This window comes from Lissotriton vulgaris, chromosome 2_1 (assembly GCF_964263255.1).
Source record: "Lissotriton vulgaris chromosome 2_1, aLisVul1.2, whole genome shotgun sequence".
Taxonomy (NCBI): Eukaryota; Metazoa; Chordata; class Amphibia; order Caudata; family Salamandridae; genus Lissotriton; species Lissotriton vulgaris.
Genome location: NC_141687.1, coordinates 1,448,307,694 through 1,448,327,298, shown reverse-complemented (window position 1 = coordinate 1,448,327,298; position 19,605 = coordinate 1,448,307,694). Strand labels below are relative to the sequence as shown.

The following is a 19,605-nucleotide window of genomic DNA, read 5'->3' as shown; positions in this document are numbered from 1 at the left end:
CATAGGCCGCAGCCCATGCCGTGGCACCTCGGACACCCACTACCCGCTGAATACAGTCATGCAGTGAATACATCATCATCCCCAGGAAGAGCAAAGGACCAGATCCACAGAGGATAACGCCGCCCCCCGTAGCAAGCTGCGGCAAGGCAGAGCCATAATAGCGCATTACAGGCGTAGTCACAAATCCATTGAAAGGCAAATCACCCAGATCAAAGTGTAAAAGTAGCTCGTCGATACATTTCGCACATGTAACAAACAAAAACCAACACAGTCCCAAAAGTATGCAACAATCCCACCCCACCCAAAGAGCCCATAACAGTCTCAGACCATGCAACATGGCATCAGCGAAAGTCTCCCTTCCCCCCACCATAGGGACTCCAATCAAAAGTGCAAAGAGGGCCCAAGCCCCGTAACCTGCATAAACCCCATAACGCACAACATCCCCCCCACCCCCCACCCACTGAAGCATCCCCAACTTGCCAGCACCTGGAGCCCACCCCCCTCCCATATTTCTACCCGAACATTCCAACATGAATGTCAGTGATATCAAGTCACGTGGGGCACACCCATTAGGGGACATCTGAGGTGCACTTCCTTCCACCCCCATGTCTCCTGCTCCGTGCAAGCACGTCCCTCACACCACTGTCCTGAGGGAAAAGGGAAGAGGGGGGGTGGGTGCCTGGCATACGTTACCACCTGTAGTCCGTGCCCGTCCGTGGCACCCCCCTGAATCGTTGAAGTCGCCATAGTCAGTAGTGACACCCAGTGTGGCCCCGGGCAGGGCCAGCGATGCAAGGGCACGCACAGATCTATGCAGCAAAACTTTTAAACAGGTGCCCGACTATTCGGCGCTTGAGTCGTCTTGGTTGTCAGCGCCCGCAGCCGGTCTCCCTCGGTTCGGCAACGTTTTGATGTAGTCCTCAACCTGTTGTGGGTTGACAAAAAAGTGTTGCTTTCCTTGGTGCGTCACTCGCAGTCTGGCAGGATATAAAAGAGCATAGTCAATTTGCAGGTCTCTCAGTTTCTTTTTTACCCCCAGAAATTTCCGTCTCTGTTCCTGCACCACCGGGGTAAAATCGGGGTAAATGGAGAATGTCACTCCATCATGCGTGAGGGTCGGATTTGCCCGCGCTGCCCGCAATGCCACATCACGGTCTCTATAGTTGAGTAAGCGTGCTATTATGGGACGCGGCGTGGCTCCAGGTTTGGGCCGGGGCCCAAGGGATCGATGAGCCCGCTCCACTATAAATTGGTTAGAGAAGGCTTCTGCCCCCACCACGGCGATAAGTATCTTTTCAATGTAGAGCTCCATCTTTCCTGTGTTGGTCGTCTCCGGTATGCCCGTGACGCGAATGTTGTTCCGCCGGATTCTCGCTTCCAATTCCTCATTCTTAGCAGCAATTACTCTCAGCACGTTATCCATACGCGACAGCCGCGATGTGTGAGATGCAGTGGTGTCATCATTATCAGATATTCTGCGCTCTACTTCAGTGAGCCGCTCCTCGTGAACATCCATTCTTTGGGCAATACCATCCATCCTGGCCGAGAGCCTGTCCACTTTGTCCACGATCGTGGCGAACCCCTGGCGCATCTCCTGTAGTATTGTGGTAATGTCCGGTGCCGCCGCGGCCGGCGGGGATACCTCCGCAGCTGGGCTCCGAGGTGGGCCGCCATCAGCCGTGTGTTGCGTGCTCTTTTTCTGCACTGCTGGTTCAAACTGTAGTTTAGGTTGCCTACCGTCAGGCTTCCCCATCGCGCCACAACGTGTCTTGGCTCACCAAGTGCCGGCCTCAGCAGCCTCAGCCTGTAGTGTGTGATGACCTTGCTTGCCAGATAAGGCAACTCAATGTACAAGCAGCCCACGCCGCGTCCCTAGCTAGTCAATATAGGCCTGGTGATTTCAAAAACGGTAGCAGGCAGGGGAGAGATGGTCGCTAATCCCAACAAGAGCGTGTAATGTATGCAGATCCCTAGCGGCAGCGCAGCTGTGTGCTGACTCTTGGCGCGGTGCAGCCGGTAGCGTCTCAGGCCCCTCCCGGCCCCGTGGAAAGTGGCAGATCTCCACGCCTGGAACCCGGCCACAGCGTCACATATGCAGGGGAGTCCACGGCTCAGGCCTCCGCCCGGCGGGGTGTTGTAGGCCGGGGGGGGGGGAGTGAGGCGTCTGATCCGCCAAAAGAATGCCTTCAACTACCGCCTCAGAGCCAGCGGACCAGTGCCCCCCCCCCCCCAGCAATCCCCCCTCCGCTTTCCTCTACCTCTGTCCAGTCCGCAGGGAGGCTCCTTACCGACAGTGGTGTCCCGCGAAAACGGGGCCGGGAGACAGCAGGAGCAGCCGCGGTCCGCCGCCGCAGATGCACTCGGGCCTATGAACCGCGTGGTGCGTCCCGGTGTCAAGTGTCCTCGAACGCCGCCGCAGGGCTCCACAGCGGCCAGTGGTCTTCCAGGCTAAGATTTCAACTCGCTGCAGTTCCGTCGCCGAATGACATCCAAGCACCAAACTTTCACCGAGTGCACAGCAGCACGCACTCGGCACTTGTAGGGGGTCTTCGGACGGGCCAGATCAAGTCAATCAGGATAATGACGGATTATAGCGCCAGGCTGCCGGAGCCTCATGAGAGTGCGGCCATTCAGCTTGTGCGCCCTCTAGCGCCCCTGCTGCCCCAGTGTTGTATTCTTTCTTATATGTTATGATTAACTTAGTATTTAGTTATTATGCATGTTGATATTGATAATGCAGTGCCATTACTATCATATCCTAGCAACCACTGTTGTGACTTCTAGAAGGCAGTTGGAGTAAGGAGAGAACTGGGAGAGCTGTTGATGGCAGCTGCAGGGGCGTAACACAGGCCCCCGCAGCCCACGCAGTGCGGGGGGCCCCTAGCTCCAAGGGGCCCCCTCGGCACAGCCGGGAGAGCTCCTGATTGAGCCCGGAGGGGGCCTCCCTAAGTACCGTGCAGGGAGGCCCCCTCACTTTTCATTACGCCACTGGGCAGCTGTTGAGGGTTGCTGCACTGTATCCTGAATAAACCCTTTTATTTACTTCTAATTGAGTCCTTCCTTTCTCAAAACCCAGTCACCATAACAACTGGTTTCCCAGACCCATGGCAAGCTAAATTGCTTCCCAGGCAAAAGCTGCAGTACACACATTAAGCGCACTGGGCGAGCCTGCTTTTTGAAGCGCCTATAGGGAATCATAAAGGTGTCAGTGAGCTCTGTATGCGTGACTAATGCATTTAGAACGGTGGTGCGTTAGTCTAACCCCTGATGCGTGGTACATTGCAGGGCTGTAAAATTAAACAAGCATTGAAAATGCAATAGGTCTCGCATTAGAAAAGTTGGAGCTATTGGTCTTGTAAATGACAAATATTTTATTTATGTGTTGGTTTTTAAAATAGCTAAATGGATAGCTTTGTCATTTACAATGCCAATAGTTATAACTTTCGCAAATGTGACACCTATAGCATTTGGAATGCAACATGTTTTGTATTTACGTGACTTAGATGGCAGCTCTGGTTGTTAGGCCACATCTCTAGAGAGCACGAGAGTGCAGCAGGGGAGAGAAGCACAGAGAGGGAGCAGAGAGTGCAGCAAGAAAGAGAAGCATGGAGAGGGAGCCCAAGGGTGAAGCAAGGGTGAGATGCACGGACAGGGAGCCTGAGAGTGCAGCAGGGGACAGAAGCATGGAGAGGGAGACAGAGTGTATCAGGGGCGAGAAGTACGGACAGGGAGCCCAAGAGCGAAGCAAGAGAGAGAAGCAGGAGAGGGAGTCTGAGATTATAGAAAGGGAGAGAGTTGAGTATAGAAAGGGAGAAGATGAGTTTGGGAGAGAGGCATGAGAAGTGGAAGGCAGAGCAATGGAGATAGACCTGGGAAAGGAGTAACCATGGGGGAGATGAAGATGAGAACAACAGGGAAAAACTAGTGGTGTTGACTAATGCCGAAATGGTATAAATGATGCTGTGTTACTGCTCAATGACAATCGTGTGTACCTTGAGGAGAGATGGGAGAGGGGAGGGGAGAGAAGGGAGAGTGAGGAAAGAGGGGAGAAAGGGAGGAGAGTGTGGAGAGAGAGGAGAGAGGGTAGAGGAGAGAGAAGTAAGAGTGTGGAGAGAGATGGGAGATGGTAGAGGGGAGGGGAGAGTGAGGAGAGGGGGGAGAGAGAGAGGAGAGAGAGGAGACAGGAGAGAGGAGAGTTGTGAGAGGGGAGAGTGGTGAGAGGGAGGGTAGAGTGGGGATAGAGGTGGAGGGGAAAGTGATGGGAGAGTGAGGAGAATCGCCAGTTGGGTAAAGTCTGGTTAAGTCCCTTTTAAAAAAATCTCTCAACCTTTTTTTATTTGCACCTTTCCAACCAGTCCTTGGTTCGAGGGCAGCTAAGGTATGCAGTTCCTGGAGACAAGCATATGATTTATGAGGTATTTGTGCTTGACTTGATAGCCATGTTATTGCGTCTTTTATCAGTTGCTGGAAACTTCCCTGTTATGGAGCCCCTATGTTTGTCCGGCATGAAAGTGAGTTTTACCATCTTCCCAGCCCCTTGCCAAAGCCTTCCCGGTGTAAGCTCCACATAGGCAACGTTGAATTTTCTTTCTGCCTACATATTTAATGCCCGTGCAACAAACAAGAAACTTTAAAAAGCAAGTGGGAAGGGGAGCTGCGGTGCGCCGCGAGGCAGTTGGGTTCCCGGAAGAGACACAGCTAGGAGGGTGAAGGGCACAATTCCACTCCTGCACTGGCGAGAGCTGTGAGAAAATGCGCGCTGCCATTTGAAAAGCTAAAACACAGCAGGCGCCCGGCTGATGAAAAGAAACATGCTGTGTGCTGCAGAGGGCAGGTGAGAATGGGTGGGTGAAGAAAGAAAAAAAACGAGAAGTGTTGGTGAATTTTGGAGATGCTTGAAAGCAGCAGCGAGATGGAAAACAAAGTGAGTGAGAGGGATGTGGCGGGACACAGAAGCAAGGATGAGACGGCCCGAGAGCGGTAAAGATGCACAATTGAATTAAAAGTAGACAGGAGGAAAGGCCGACAGCGACAGTGAAGAAGTGAAAGAAAAAGAGATTGAGGCAGAGAGAAAAGGACAACTTAGAAGGAATCGGGGAGGGGAGAGGGGGTTGGAGGAGACCTAAAATAAAATCGCAAAGGGGTCTCAATGGACATCAATGTTTTATTTACACACTGTAATCCCAGCCTAACATACATTTAAACAAGAGATAGAGTGCGAGCAGAGGAAAGTGAAAAGGGGGGGGGAGAATAAAAAAATAAAACAAATAGCGAGAGAAAGGAAAAGCAAAACAGAGTGAACGATAAAAGAAACAAGAAACAAGTTAAAAGAAAAGGAGACACGGCCGGCCGGCCGTGAAACTGAAAGAACGGCCGGCTGGCCGTGAAAGCCTTTGATGCCGCAGGGGGTGGAGCGGCACCAAGCTGGGCAACAGTTGGCTGACAATTTGATGCTGTGCACGCGCATTTTAGGTCAATACGCTTGCGCATTGACCTAAAAGCGCACGGGCACAGCACCAAATCGCCAGTTGGGTAAAGTCTGTTTAAGTCCCTATAGTCTCGCTCCTGAGAGGCGAGACCTAAAAAAAGATTAGGCACGGCGCTCAGAAAAGAACACCCCCTTCCACATCTAATCTTGATTCGTGTTCTCGCCTTTTAGCATGTGAATAGTTTAGGGGCGAGTAGAAAACACAAATGTAGACGTACAGGTTAAGGTTCAAAAGAAGACACAACAGTCAGAGTGATACATTTTGTCAATAAGCACGGAATGTCAATGGGATATCAGAAATAGGCAACGCGACCGACCGGATCCTAGAGCTGAAGTGCTGATGCCATTAAACCGGTATCGGTAACGGTGAAATACAAACGCACCGAGTATAGACCATTGTTATTTATCAATTTCGATGCTTCATTGACGTACTTTTTAAAAATAAGATAGTGCAAAATTACAAAGACCAGAATGCAACAAATAAAGAGTTTCGTAGATAACCCTCTTTGTCTTAAATGGGACAGTTGACACATGTTAATTAAGCACCTTGAGTACATCATCCTCCTATGACGCTTTGCAGCACAGCCCTCACAGAAGCCGCTTCCCGGTTCCCACCATGCACTGCGCACTCGCAGTGTACACAGCTGACTTTCCAAGATGGCGGCTGACAGTGATGTGAGTTCTACCCAGTTGCTGTGTTTGTGGCTTTACTTCGTCTGTATTTTCGTACATGGCTGGCTTCCTCATTGTTTTCAATAGTAAGTGGTGTATGTTTTGCTTTCCTCACAGCCCGAATCGGATGTATTCGAGATCACGGACTTCACCACAGCCTCAGAGTGGGAGAGGTAGGATCCCGGATTTTCCACATCGTCCATGCAAAGCGCAGTAGCCCACTTGTAACGTTGTGTATTAGGGAAGGGCGGCTCAGCCAAACCATTAAATAACGTACGTCTCCGAGGAAGGGGACCCCGCTGCTGAGCACTGCAGCGTTTCAAGGCTGCTTACGATGACTCTTGTTACTGGGGCATAACTTTTCCTGTAGTGGGGTTTTGTATTTAAATTGTGAATTCTGCGAGTTGTAGTCATGGTTCATTTGAATTAAACCAATTGGGTAAACGCAGCCTGATGATAATGATATGTTAAAGTAAATTCCATGAGGTATCCTTGACATATGTATCCCAGACCCTGGTGGTTCCTACTTCATGCATGTCAGCATTTTAGAACAGGAACGTAGAAGATTTTGAAAAACATACCTGGAAATGTACTTTTCTCATTGAGTGCTATTAAAGCAGATGCATGCTTAGGCGGGAGACAGCTAAAATGCATTCATGTTTGGGTTAAAAAATTGGATCTCCCACCAGAATTGGATATGTTGGCATTTATGCTCTACTTGTTAGTTGTGAGGCCTGTGAATACCACGTTGCAATCTGGAAATTGTAAACATTGCTAGTATGAGATCGGACTTGTCAGCATGATTCTCCTGGCTTCAAAAAACAGGTCGAAGGGAGTGTTTGACACGTAACATGGGATACTTGTATTGCACGTTCCCAATGTAAGCGAGAGCCTCCTAGTTTGGAAGCATAAAAAATATGTTACTGAATGGGGCAATGCTCAGCCAACTTTACTCATTGACTTTCTTCATAAGGGACTGCACAAAGCCAGTGCGCATTGTTCACATCTGTCTATACCAGATTTTGTCTCCAGTGACAAAGCTGATTCAAAGTGTGCTGTATTATATATATATATATATATATATATATATATATATATATATATATATATATATATATATATATATATATATATATATATACATATACACATTTTTAATACCGGTTGTTTATGTTGCCTGTACTTTTAGTGCACAGTTAGATGGTGATTGTTTTAGTTTCATTTTTAAAGTTGCTGCAATAAAGTGTTTAATTGACAATGTAACATTGTAGTTTCCTGCAATTTGAGTGCTTGGTTTAGTGGTGATTTGTCCTTGTTTCCTTGGTAAATAAAATGCGTGGCACAACTGAATGCCTCAATATTTGAAAGGAAATCTGATTGGCCACCCCAACAAATGTTTTTTAATTTAAACTTTTTTGTTATGAGCTTATGGCGCTGATGTTTAAGTGGCTGCATTTTGATATTATTTGGTGGCATATGCATATTATTTGGTGGCATGTGCATGCTAAAAAAACTATTGCACTAGGGAATGCCATACCGATTGGCTTTGCCAATGCTCCATCCCACCCCCCAGCGTTAGCCAAGATATTTTAATATAATTACGTACAATATATTTATGGGGTGTTCAGCCAGCTTTTTTCATCCATTGCCTGTCAGTGTGGCTCAGACAGCTTTTTTTATCCATTGCCTGTCATTGTGCCATTCACATTTTTGTTCCACCCACCACGCGTGGGACAACTGGCATTTAGGCCTGCCACAACAAGCATTGATAGTATGCTAGAAAGAGCTGTCAGCATCGTCAGCAATGAGATTGAACTGACTGAAAGGCGCCTCTCTCTTGGCCTGGGGGTACGACTGCCATCCACAATTCCAACAGTGGAGGGCATTAACGTGAATACCAGTAACTTAGGCAATTCCATTATTACTCATGCGGACCCCAGAGGTGACGCCATATCCCATGCCCCTGCATCAGACATCAACACATCAGCCACCCTAACGAATATTGATGCACCTATTGGGGCGAAACGTAAAAGGAAGCCAGTTAAAGCAGTAAGCCCCAAGAGGAAGCAACCGACTCATCCTTGTTGATCTCGTACTACACTGAACTCTTGGATACACCCTCCTACTAATCATATAACAGCTGTGGCCCGGGTACACACACCAGTTATTAATTCCCTCAGTCACTCAATTGGACCTCAGACTGAGACTGACTTGTCCTTTATTGATAGCAGCAACAGGAGTGAAGTGGCCATAAGCCATATTGTGGACACTATCACTGATAGTGTTAAGACTGCACTTCATAGTTTCCTTGCTACTTTAAGGGATCGTCTGCTTGTGCCACAATTTGTGCCATCTATTCCTCAGCCTGTGATTCGTAATACTCTTCCACCTGTAAATGCCAGTATGATTGTGTCCACTGATTTGGGAATGCCTACTATACCTCCTAATAACACCCCAGTTCACCAACAGACCCCGATTGATGTCTCTAATTTGAATTCAGGGTCTACCCAGTGTGATCTGTGTAACAAAAGTCGGTTGTGTTTTGAACCTGGGGGTGCTGGTAGGGCAAATATGAATATTGTGAATGGTGGTTAAATTCGAACTCTTGAAGGAAATGCATCACAAATCATGCCATCTACTTGTATTCCCTCTCGGGCCTCAATTAACACTCATGCTGTTGGTAAGATACTGCGAGATGGCGCTACTGACTCCACCTGTTTGTTAGACCATAGGGGCAATAGGGAGGTATTAAATCTACCCCCGGAAGCGTGCCCATATGTTGTGGTTTTAGCAGGTGTCCCCCCCCCCCCCCCCTCCCCTAAGGGCCGACCAAACAGAATCATGGAAGCAATTACACTACAAGAGCTTGGACTGGCTCTCCAAACACAAAAGGTTTAGAGCGTCATTAATAGAGAATATCGTTATGGTATGGAGTGTAGGATGGGTGGGTACGTCCCCAAAATATATCACGGGAGACTGTATAGTTATTAACTTCTGCAGACCCTCTGTGGCAAAATCAATACTATTACTACAGGAGGAGCAGGCTAATTTAACTACCAGTATCTGGGCCTTACCATTGGGCTATTTTTATAAGCCCTTACCAGAGGCACTCCGCTCTGACACGTCCTGTCCCCCCCGGCCTTTTTCCTTACTTAATAGATTTATGCGCTTATCAGGTTTAGATTGCCAAGATTGACTGCCTATTCCCCTAATGAACTCAGAGCCACCAGAGGTAGACGAGCCCGTAAGTGTCTACAACTTCTTAGATGTCATGGAGCTTGCAGCAGTACCCACTAGGGATGGCCACATGGAACCCACCTATAGAGGCGGGGGTTCAGCCTCTACTATCGATTACATTTTCATTACTGCTTGTCTAGAAAATTGTGTTAAAAGCAGAGTTAATTCCAACACACCAGGGGGACCACAACCCAATCAATCTGACTCTGAGCCTTATGTCCAGGCCAATTTATGACAAATTGCAGGGTGCCAGTGATTTGACTCCAACTACTGACAACCTTAGACTGGTTTGGAGAGGTATAGATAACAAAGCAGTATTTAATAGGATGGTAAGATCTTACCCCGACCTGATTAACACCTGTTTGACGTTTGGAGAATGTAACCCCGAGGTAGTTGGCGCTTTCTCAGAGCTCTGTACCGGTATTAAATCCTTGTTGTCCAGGCCCAATAAGAAAACTCATTTAGATCTAGGCTGGTTTAATGCTGACTGCTCCTCAGCTTATAGAGCCCTTCGCAGGGAGCTTGCCAATAAACCTAGAGACAGCTCTCTCATTAAATCACTTGGGTTGAATTATAAGAGAGCCATTGCAATTAGAAAGGAGGAGATTACAAAAGAGCATTGGGACAACCTCGTTCGGGCCAACAGTAAAAAATGGCAAGGAGTTTTGGCTGGCTGTTGAAGGCATGAGGTCTCTGGGAAACTGTATGTCGTCAATCAGCTGCAATATTTCCACTGAATCTTGGATGGCTCATTTTAGAAAGATCTATGCTGCCCCTACTTCTTCCCACTCCTATTGAAGAGATCATACCAGTTACTACGGTCCAGATTGATTTATCTGAGGTAGAGGAGGCCACTGACCAGAGCCTGGGATGCAACGCTTATTTGCACAAAGATCTACACGCCCGGGTGCGCATTAGCAGGGATGGTGAGGTCTCCAAAGCCATTGAGGTAGGAAGAGGGGTCAGGCAGGGCTGCGTCCTGGCCCCCCTCCTATTTATTTTATACTTTAATAATTTAAACAAGTCTCTGGTAACACTAACTCAGGATGTCCCACTTATCAATGGTAATAAACTCTCTGCTTTGTTATATGCCGACGATGCAGTGCTGATGGGGCGCCCCCCCTAAAGCTCTCCGCTCCTTGGTCTGTGGTTTCGTAGAGTTTATGGCAGCCCTGAATCTATGCACCAATTTCAAAAAATCTTTTTTAATGGCGTGTGCGTATAAGAAGCATTTGAACTCATCTATAGTTTTAAATACTAATTGTTTACAGAGCACTTGCACTTTCCCATACCTTGGCTTGGTATTCGCATCTAACGGGTCGTGGACTGATCACGTGGCCCATTGTAGGAGGAAGTTCATAAACTCTATTAACACGATACTTGGGCTTCTTAAGCCAAGGAATAGAGAGGTGGTGCCCTCAATTATTAAGATCTTCAGACTCCAATGTATACCAGTTGCAACCTACGGTGCTGAAGTCTGGGGGCATACTAACAGTGCTAGCTTCCAGGGTGAAGAGAATAGATTTTGTCGTAAAATCCTGGGTGCACCCATCTCATCATCTAATTATGCTAGTCACTGTGGATTAAATCTGCCATACATTGAAGACTACATTAAGGCACGCCCAGCCCTTTTCTGGTTGAGAATCTGGAGAAACCCAGCTGCCCAATTTACCAGAGAGATAATCCTAGATTGTCTGAAATGCACAGGGGGATGGACGGCTGGTTGCGGTTCACAAAAGTTTAGCTAGTGTGAACCATGAATCTGTATTCGTAAACCCCTCAGACCTTGGTACCATCAGTAGTAAATCCCTTCAAAGAACCCTATATGCATTGTATAAAGTCTTTCGGCTGAGGACTGACAATGACATTTATGCTCTAATTTCCTGTGGGTTTTATTCCTAACCTTGACCTTTTAACCTGTCCGTGCAATAACCAACACAAACAGTCGATGCTGCACTTTTTATTTTTCTGTTCTTATTATTTAATTCTCACCAAAAGGTTCTTGATTCCATATTTTAAGGCTTCATGTGAGATTGATTATAAGACAGTTAATGGGATGGTGATTGCTCTAAGTGACGATGAATTCATTTTTCGTGTTGGCTCTTTTTTGAAGGCGGCGGTGCGCACTCGTAACTCTATGCGCCCCTGCAGAATTATAGCACTGTTTCACGTTTTTAACCTGAATTGTCAAATGTCTTTTTAATGATCTGCCTCATTATTAGATTGTGCACTGTATTACTGGAGGTCCAATTTTAATTTTATATGATTCCCTAATTGCTTTTCTGTTTTTGTACTTTTATGGATATGCATTTTTTTTATCCGAATAAAGTTTATATTGATTGATTGATTTAATTTAATACAATTACGTACAATATATTTATGGGGTGTTCAGCCAGCTTTTTTCATCCATTGCCTGTCAGTGTGCCATTCACATTTTTGTTCCACCCACCACAGCAATATAGCACAGGATCAATTCACTTCAGCCAATGGTTTACCTCTCTTTGAGTGATTGCATTTTACTCTTGCAATATGTGCACTCGCACACACTCTCTCATATCCACTTGTACAGTTTTACAAAAACTAATAATAAACATTGGCAAAGCCAAAAGTTGGCAGCCAGTGCCAAACCTGTAAGTTTTTCCAGTGCTTGTTTTGCATGACTGACGCACCTCTGTTTGCTTTAATCAATTATGAATGATCCGGCAGTTCTGAAATATTTCGGAAGTGATTTATTGATTGCTTTTTTGTGTTTATATTTCAAAAGAGAAAAATAATGCCATTGCTGATTTCAACTTATTTTCAGCACTGCCAGTAAAAGATTGGCCACTGGCACCGCTAGTGCAGAAAATAAAGATCTGGCGAATGCACACAGTAGTTATATCATCTTACATCTAGCCCAGTGTACTGTTGGGAAGAGCACATTTGTTCTGTTACAGACTGCATATCTGGAGAGTGCAGCTCTAGACTTCGCTCATAAGCACTCAATTAGCGTAATGCTAAACATAGACCCTATAATTAGATTACCTCACATTTCTATATGTCCCACTACTTTTCAGTAACCTGGCAATGCTAACTTACTACTCCTAAATCATCACCAGCTAAAATCTGTTTTTGATACAATAATAAATGAGGTAAACCCTGCAGTACGTGGAGTGAGGTATTTGCATCTACTCGTCCTTAGATTTCTTTACTTTTTTGCACTTTTGTTCAAAATATTGTGATAGCACCACCATTTTTAATTTCTATAACTTTACTAACATCTCTTGGTGTATTCCCAATATTTAATGCCCAGTTCTTATTGAGCAGGACAGTATACATTATTAGTTGAGTACGTTCCTACCAGAAAAGCACTGTGAAGGCAGTGCATCCATTGCTACTCCAAAAGTGCAAACAGTGTTGTGGCACTAAAATAGCATCACCACAACAGAGCCATAATCTGCATTGCTAATCTTCAGTGTCGCATAGCAACCCCAAATGATGATTGAACAATAGTGTTGAAGGGCATGCCACAAAAGGGCCTCTCGCCCAAAGGTCTGTTGTTTTTTTAGATTATAATTTGAGGTAGGAGGGCAACCTGGATTGGCCTAATCTGCAATGTATTTATTTAATTACATACTGATCGATTAAAATCTCAAAAAAATAAATTAGTCAAAAGTCTAGATTTAGTAATGTATTACACCAAATAACTTTAAATGCTTGATTCCAGAGTTTTTTTTTTAATGTAAATATGGATTTGCTGCTCTTGTCACGTAATCTAACACCTGCTGTATAGTGTTTACAGTTTGTTCAGGGTACCCCTAATCCGAACTTTTAAAAGTACTGCTGACGGGGTGCAAATACACATCTGTGTTAACTGGTTACCTTTCAGCTGTTTCTTGTTATTTCCACGCACAGTGTTGACATCAACAATGGATGGAATGCGTGATGGGCTTTTATTTAGAGCAGGCAATAGAAAATCGGCATACTTTGTGCCTACCTTCCTACTTTCATGGTCCACTTGCACTGTGCTTTCTCCTCCTGTGGCGCCTCTTTCAGGCCTATCTTCTCCCCTAGGACACTCACACCCTTTTCCTCATTTTCTGGTTTACCTTCATTCACCTACTCATTCTCCTGCTGTGCTGCATGCACCATCAATCTTCTTATGAAGCCGGATGCATGCCACGCAGCACGTCGTTAGTAGACTTCAAGCAGGCAGGGAAATAAAGCCAACACTGTAAAGGCTGCACCACACTGTGTTGTATTGTCGGATTGGAAACAGTAAACGCTAACTCATCACAGGCTACCGGAGATCAAAGAATTAAGTAATCAAGCACATTGACATAGCAGACAGACCATTTCCAACTCCAGCTTGACCACTGTGAATAATGCCACATCAGTGTACCAAAGACTTGGCTCCAAAATCAGCGGCCCGTTCAAACGCGAAATAAACCCAGCTACTGTAGAAAGTTCCAGAGCTTTTACATAAGTAAGGAAATTGCTTTATGATTCGAAAAAAGACAGCACAAAATGCCAGTATCTCTGGATTTTTTAAAAATAATTTTATTTACTAGTTATAGAGATAGCAACAAAAGTCATATACACTGTTAAAAATCCAACATGTTTCTCTCCGTCAAGCGCTTACTCGTGGTAAAACTACAAGAGACACTGAGCCTCAGAAACCACAACCAGATCGGCTTTCTCCACACTATACATTGAAATGCTTTCAGCTTTTTGCATGTTACTGATTCCTCCTTATCTCTATAAAACAAGCTCAAGGTCTACTAGCTTGTGAAGTTCTCTCGCACTCCCCAGTATATTATACTCCCAGTATTCAATTTTTACTGATTTTCACAGATAAATACAGACAGAAAACAAAGTGTTTCCTGTCTATTTATTTTAAAAAGCAGAAAATTATGCTTCTTGTGAATGACTTTCAACTATGTCCTTTAAGAATTCCAAATCAACATCTGAGCTGATAATCAGCATGGGGAGTTAAAAAATAGGATGAGATTTCCTTAAATGTTGCCATATGTTAACCTATATTTGTATATATTGCTAATATGTACATGTGGATGTAGTGTTCTTCTGTATAGGCTGTTTAATTTGCTGAAATCAACAGGCCTCAAAGTACATATTTATCAGTTAAATACATTTGGAAATGCACCATGTTCCCACTACATGTATTCTTAAAACACAAAATAAATATGAATACATACCAATAAGCTGGCCAAAAAATGAAGATGGATAAATACAGACACAAGTGTGGAAAAAAATGCCATAAAACCGGGGGCCCTAATGATATATTTGTATAAAAAAACAGAGACTTGTTATTTTGTAAGCATTCACTTCGACTTGTATGTTATATTCTTGTTTGTCAAAATATATGTTGAAAATAAAACTTACAGTTTGTATTGACCGTTTCAGCAAGAGATTCAAAATAATAAGTAGGTTTGCCAATTTTCAAAAGATAAATTCAATGACAATTTAGAAAAATCCAGCTCTAGTAGCAGCAACGATAAAATGTTTTCCAGTAGTATGCAACTGACAATATCTCTGGGCTGTCTCTTGTTCTGAACTGTGCAGGTGGAAATGTAGAGTTCTTTTTAGTATTATTTTTTTCTATTGTTTCCTTTCGGTAGTATTCGACCATCTAATGGGAGCAAAACAGGTCACTTGTTCCTTAGAGTATACTGTGGCCTTCTGATAATGACAAATCTGTTCAGGACTTTGTTATGCTGCATTACCTCAGTTGAACCAATTGGGTTTTATAGTAATGTAAGAGCAAGATCATTTATAGTTGCCTTCTTTCTCCAAAGTGGCCAATCGATTGCAATAATCCTAAACCAAAAATATTTTTTACATTTTATGCTGTGAGATAACTAGTTAGAGAAAATCTTAGCAGTGCTCTTTACCCGCATGTTATAAAAGGTGTCGCACATTTGTGTTTTTTACTGTAAGAATCAATCATTCAAGTAAGCCATCTTGTACTTCTCTTCAGGTAGCTTTATGTGTGAGAATACAGGACACTGGGTGATTTGTGGGCAATAGTGTGGCGACAATGTTAAAAATATTTTTGCAGTTGCACGAACAATGATTGCAGGATGCACAATTTTTTTCAGATTCATCTCGAAAGTTGAAGAGGTTTTGAATGATTGGAAATTGATTGGAAACTCTCCAAGGAAATCTCCAGAGAAGGTATGAGTTTGTTTGCCTCATTAAACATCACATGTAATGGTATACAAGATGGTAATGTTTGTAAAAATTAACGAGAATCGATCTGGCAATCATTGTTGGTATTCAGTTGAGCAGATTAGTTTATGTAGGGAAATTATATCTACAAGTGTTTTTATTGAGTGTTTATTAAAGTTGCATACCATGACCAGAAACACAGTGTATCACACCTAAACACAATTACTGCTCTAGCAGTCAAGGCAGTGTCTGGCAAGGGATGAGTGGGATGATAGATCTATGTCTTCGCTTCAGGGTTCAAGGTAGAGAGGATGTAGAGAAGGGGAGAGGATGTAGCCTTACGGCTAGAGCTGTCGTCCTCGAAGCTGGGGAACCGGGTTAGAGTCTCTGCAATGACGCTCAACATCATGTGATTCTAGGCTGATTCCCGTGCCTAACAAAACATGATGAATGTGTCCTCATGTAACGAAACTGGTGCTCATGTAAAGCGCTCTTATACCAGATTTCTCGGGTCTAGTTCGCACTATATAAAACTTTTTACAAAAAAAATAAGTAGCTATGCAGGACATATGGGCTTGATTACACATAGGCAGTCAGCACAAACTAATGTACCACCATCTTCTTAATATTCCCCCATTTTCCATGAGGTATTTATATTTAATTTGCACTTGTGAGTAGTATGTATGAAGTGCTCAAATGCTCTATACTATTCAGCACCTGAGAGTTGTCTGCCAAATTAGTTTCCCACGAGTACTGTAACCTACGATCTATCACCTAATTTCACTATGCAGTGTGTTGATAACCCACCCTGCTGTTAACAATAACAAAGATGTATTTGCCATGTCAGTCTTGTACATCTACTAGACGCCCATTCAAATGCTTCGGGTCGATCCTCAAGGGGCGCAAACTGCAGAAACCCTCTCCACAGTACGCATATTGAACCATACAATATCGAAGCTAATAAAGCAACCTTTTGAATACAATTGGCGCATCACCACCAGTCGTTTCACAAGATGTGATGTTGTTTTCTCCAATGAAGATCAGATTGTCAGGTAATGGACTCTGATACGTACATAATACAGTCACCTCCAGTAAGGGCTGCTTTCCGCCTTACCCTGTGGATTTTGCATACCAGGCTTTGTAGGCACACACACATTTCCTCACCATGCTGGGAGACACAGGTAGTACTAGTCTTCTTTGATCCATTTTCACCTTCCAGCTGATCAGGTCAAAACCAATCCACAAGAGGCTGTAAACCTCCACCTGATAATCCGTTTCATTATTAGATTCATCAAGCCCATTCTAGGTAGATGGAAGTGCCAATATTTACAGCGGTGCTTCAACTGTGTCATTGCGCTAGTAAAACGAAGATAATCACATGTCCTAATATTTAAAGAAACGTTTTAGGATATCACTTGCATTACTTGGAACACACAAAGGAAGATGGATCGTCTTGGCAAGGTAAATTCTTTCCATCAATGATTATTGACACCCGAAATTTACTTCAGTCTTACACTGGTTTTATAGCCATAGGCATTGTGTCTGTGACCATAAAGCTTGTTCATTTGGACACTAACGCACATACTCAAGTATCAGATATTCTGAGAGGAAATTCCCTTAGTGGATCTCGGTCACAGCCCAGTAATTGGTACAACACATTTTTTTGTTGCACTCAACTTGATAGCCCAAAAATAGTCCAAATACCACAATCCCTGAAAAGGCCCAGGAAATAATGCAGGTCCTACCAAATAAAAAATCACATCAACCAATGTAGGAAAGTTCCCCTTTTTGACATGGTCACCCCCACTTTTTGTCTGGTGTTTTCTGAAATTTACACACAAAGTGCACTGGGTTCCGCCTATCCAGGCTCCTAGTGCCAGATCTCTTTCCCACAAACTGTACAATTGTTTCCCTAATTGGCAATGCCTCTGATACCCATGTAAGTCCTGATTAAATGGTACCCCAGCTACTTAGGGCATGATTATTAAAGAGGGTTCCTAAGTGCTGCAGCATGTATTGTGCCACCCTATTGCAGGCTGGGTGTCTTGGTGCAGACAAAAGTGAAAAAATGAAATGGCACACATCCCTGTGTGCCATGCCTGCAGACACTGCATGCAGTATAGGTAGTACAGCAGGCCTTACAGCTCCAAGGAAGGTTGCACTATACCATACGTGTGGACATAGAGGCATCACCAGAGTTACCCCTGTGCTGTCCAGTTCCATTACTGCCAGTGCAAGTGACCAGGGAAGCCATTTAAGTACATCTGCTGGACACTGGTTAAAACGAGTTTATCCAGCTACATTATGGCTTGACTGAAACCAAAGGTGTTTGGTATCAAACATCATGTATTAATAAACCCACACTGATTCCAATGATGGATTTATTAAAGCATGCACCCAGAGGGCACCCCCCCCTAAGCAGGATGACCTGTACATTAGCATTCCAAGGCAGGGAGCTTCAAAGGGCCCGCCACCATTTGTATGCAAATCTGACTTGCCTCCCATTTGACCCCTGGATAGATGGGAAAATGAGTAGTTATAGAGGCGTGTCCACCCTCAGGCTAGTTCACCCCTTAGGTGGGTAATCTGATGTGGTCATGGAAATTAAAAGTTTGCCATCTTGGTGATGGCAGATTTAGGAACTCTGGGACAAGTTATGCCCACTTCCCACATGAAGTGATCATATGGGGGGTGTAGTGACCCCAGGGGTAAGTATCCAATTGACTGTTACCCTACACTCCCCTAACACGCCTAAATCTATTGTTATGGGTAGCCCCTGACACCAGGAAATTAGATCCTGCCGACCTGAAAGAATACAACGGACACAGAAGAGTTGCAAGAACAGAGACCAGTAACTGACTTGGCGCACACCCTCCTAGCTTGCCTGAGGTCCTCGAAAATAGCAGAAAAGTCTAATCGTTCTGTAGCTGCCAGTGCTCCCAAAAGCCTGGGAGGACTTCCAGCTTGCACCCAAGACCCAGAAATTACAGTGGAGTAGCGAAGCTGCTCTACTGCATCCTGCAGGCACCCCGAGCTGTAAGGACTCGACTACTAAAAACTAGACACCGGAAAGCACCACTGCACCCATGCCCCCTCGCGAAAGTTGAAATGGGCCAATAGTGCCAGCATGTTCCCCCAGATCCAAAACCCACCTTGGGTTTGCTAATTGTGGACTTCCCGAATTCGCCTGCAGCCTCTTTGTGCTTGCCCATCTACCGCAAGTGTTTCCAGTGACAAAAATATTGAAGGTCTTGCGTTTCTGCACTTTCCCACACACCATAGTAAAGGTTTTTGCCTTGTTAATTTTCATATTTCTGGAGTCCATGAAGTGCCCAAAAGCATCCATCAATTTTTGTAAGCTGACAGGTGTCCTAGATAAGAAAACAGCATCATCAGCTTACAATAAAATAGGTACAGGGCGCCTACCAACTACGGGTGCATCGCCTGCACAGTCTGAAGGGAGTCATTTACCCCGTTAATAAAGAGTGAAAAAAGGAGCTTTTCTAGTAAGCAACCCTGTCCAATTGCCCTCTTGATTTTAAATGAGGGGGACCATCCCCCATTGGGGCCATAACGCACTGTACCAGATAGATTTCCGTAGAGGTGTGCAACAAAATGTATTATATTCTTAGGAGCACCCTGGGTAATCCATGTAGACCAGAGTAGCGTATGATTAACCAAATCGAAAGCACTGATGAGTGCAGCGAAACAGAAATGGAGGGAACTATGCTTTAGTATATTTCCCAATAATTAATTCGAGACTTGTGCATTGTTCCACATTCCCCTGGCCTCTCCTGAACCCAAATCGTGCATCAGAGGTATTTGAGTTAGACTCTGCCTAATCTTCCAGTATCTGTAGGAGAACCTTGCCCATCAATTTATGTGACGGATCAAGGAAGGAGGTTGCAGTAACACTTGTGGTGGGATTCATTCCCTTTTTAGAATGTTTAGATATGATCGGCATAGCCCAAGGCAGGGGAAGTGTACTCTCCATGGCTTCATTCCCTACCCTAGTCAAAATGGGTCCTCATAACTCAAAA

The 19,605-nt window shown here is 44.7% G+C and overlaps 1 protein-coding gene across 1 annotated transcript in view; it reads left to right on the top strand.

The window, feature by feature from the left end:
- Window positions 1-6,100: 6,100 nt before the first annotated feature.
- RAB3GAP1 (RAB3 GTPase activating protein catalytic subunit 1) overlaps window positions 6,101-19,605 on the top strand; it is a 465,696-nt gene continuing 452,191 nt past the window's right edge. Inside the window, exons 1-3 of the mRNA XM_086954315.1 lie at window positions 6,101-6,163; window positions 6,278-6,333; window positions 15,496-15,571. Coding sequence (XP_086810441.1) covers window positions 6,146-6,163; window positions 6,278-6,333; window positions 15,496-15,571 — 150 coding nt within the window. The 5' untranslated portion in view covers window positions 6,101-6,145. The remainder of the gene's footprint in view (window positions 6,164-6,277; window positions 6,334-15,495; window positions 15,572-19,605) is intronic.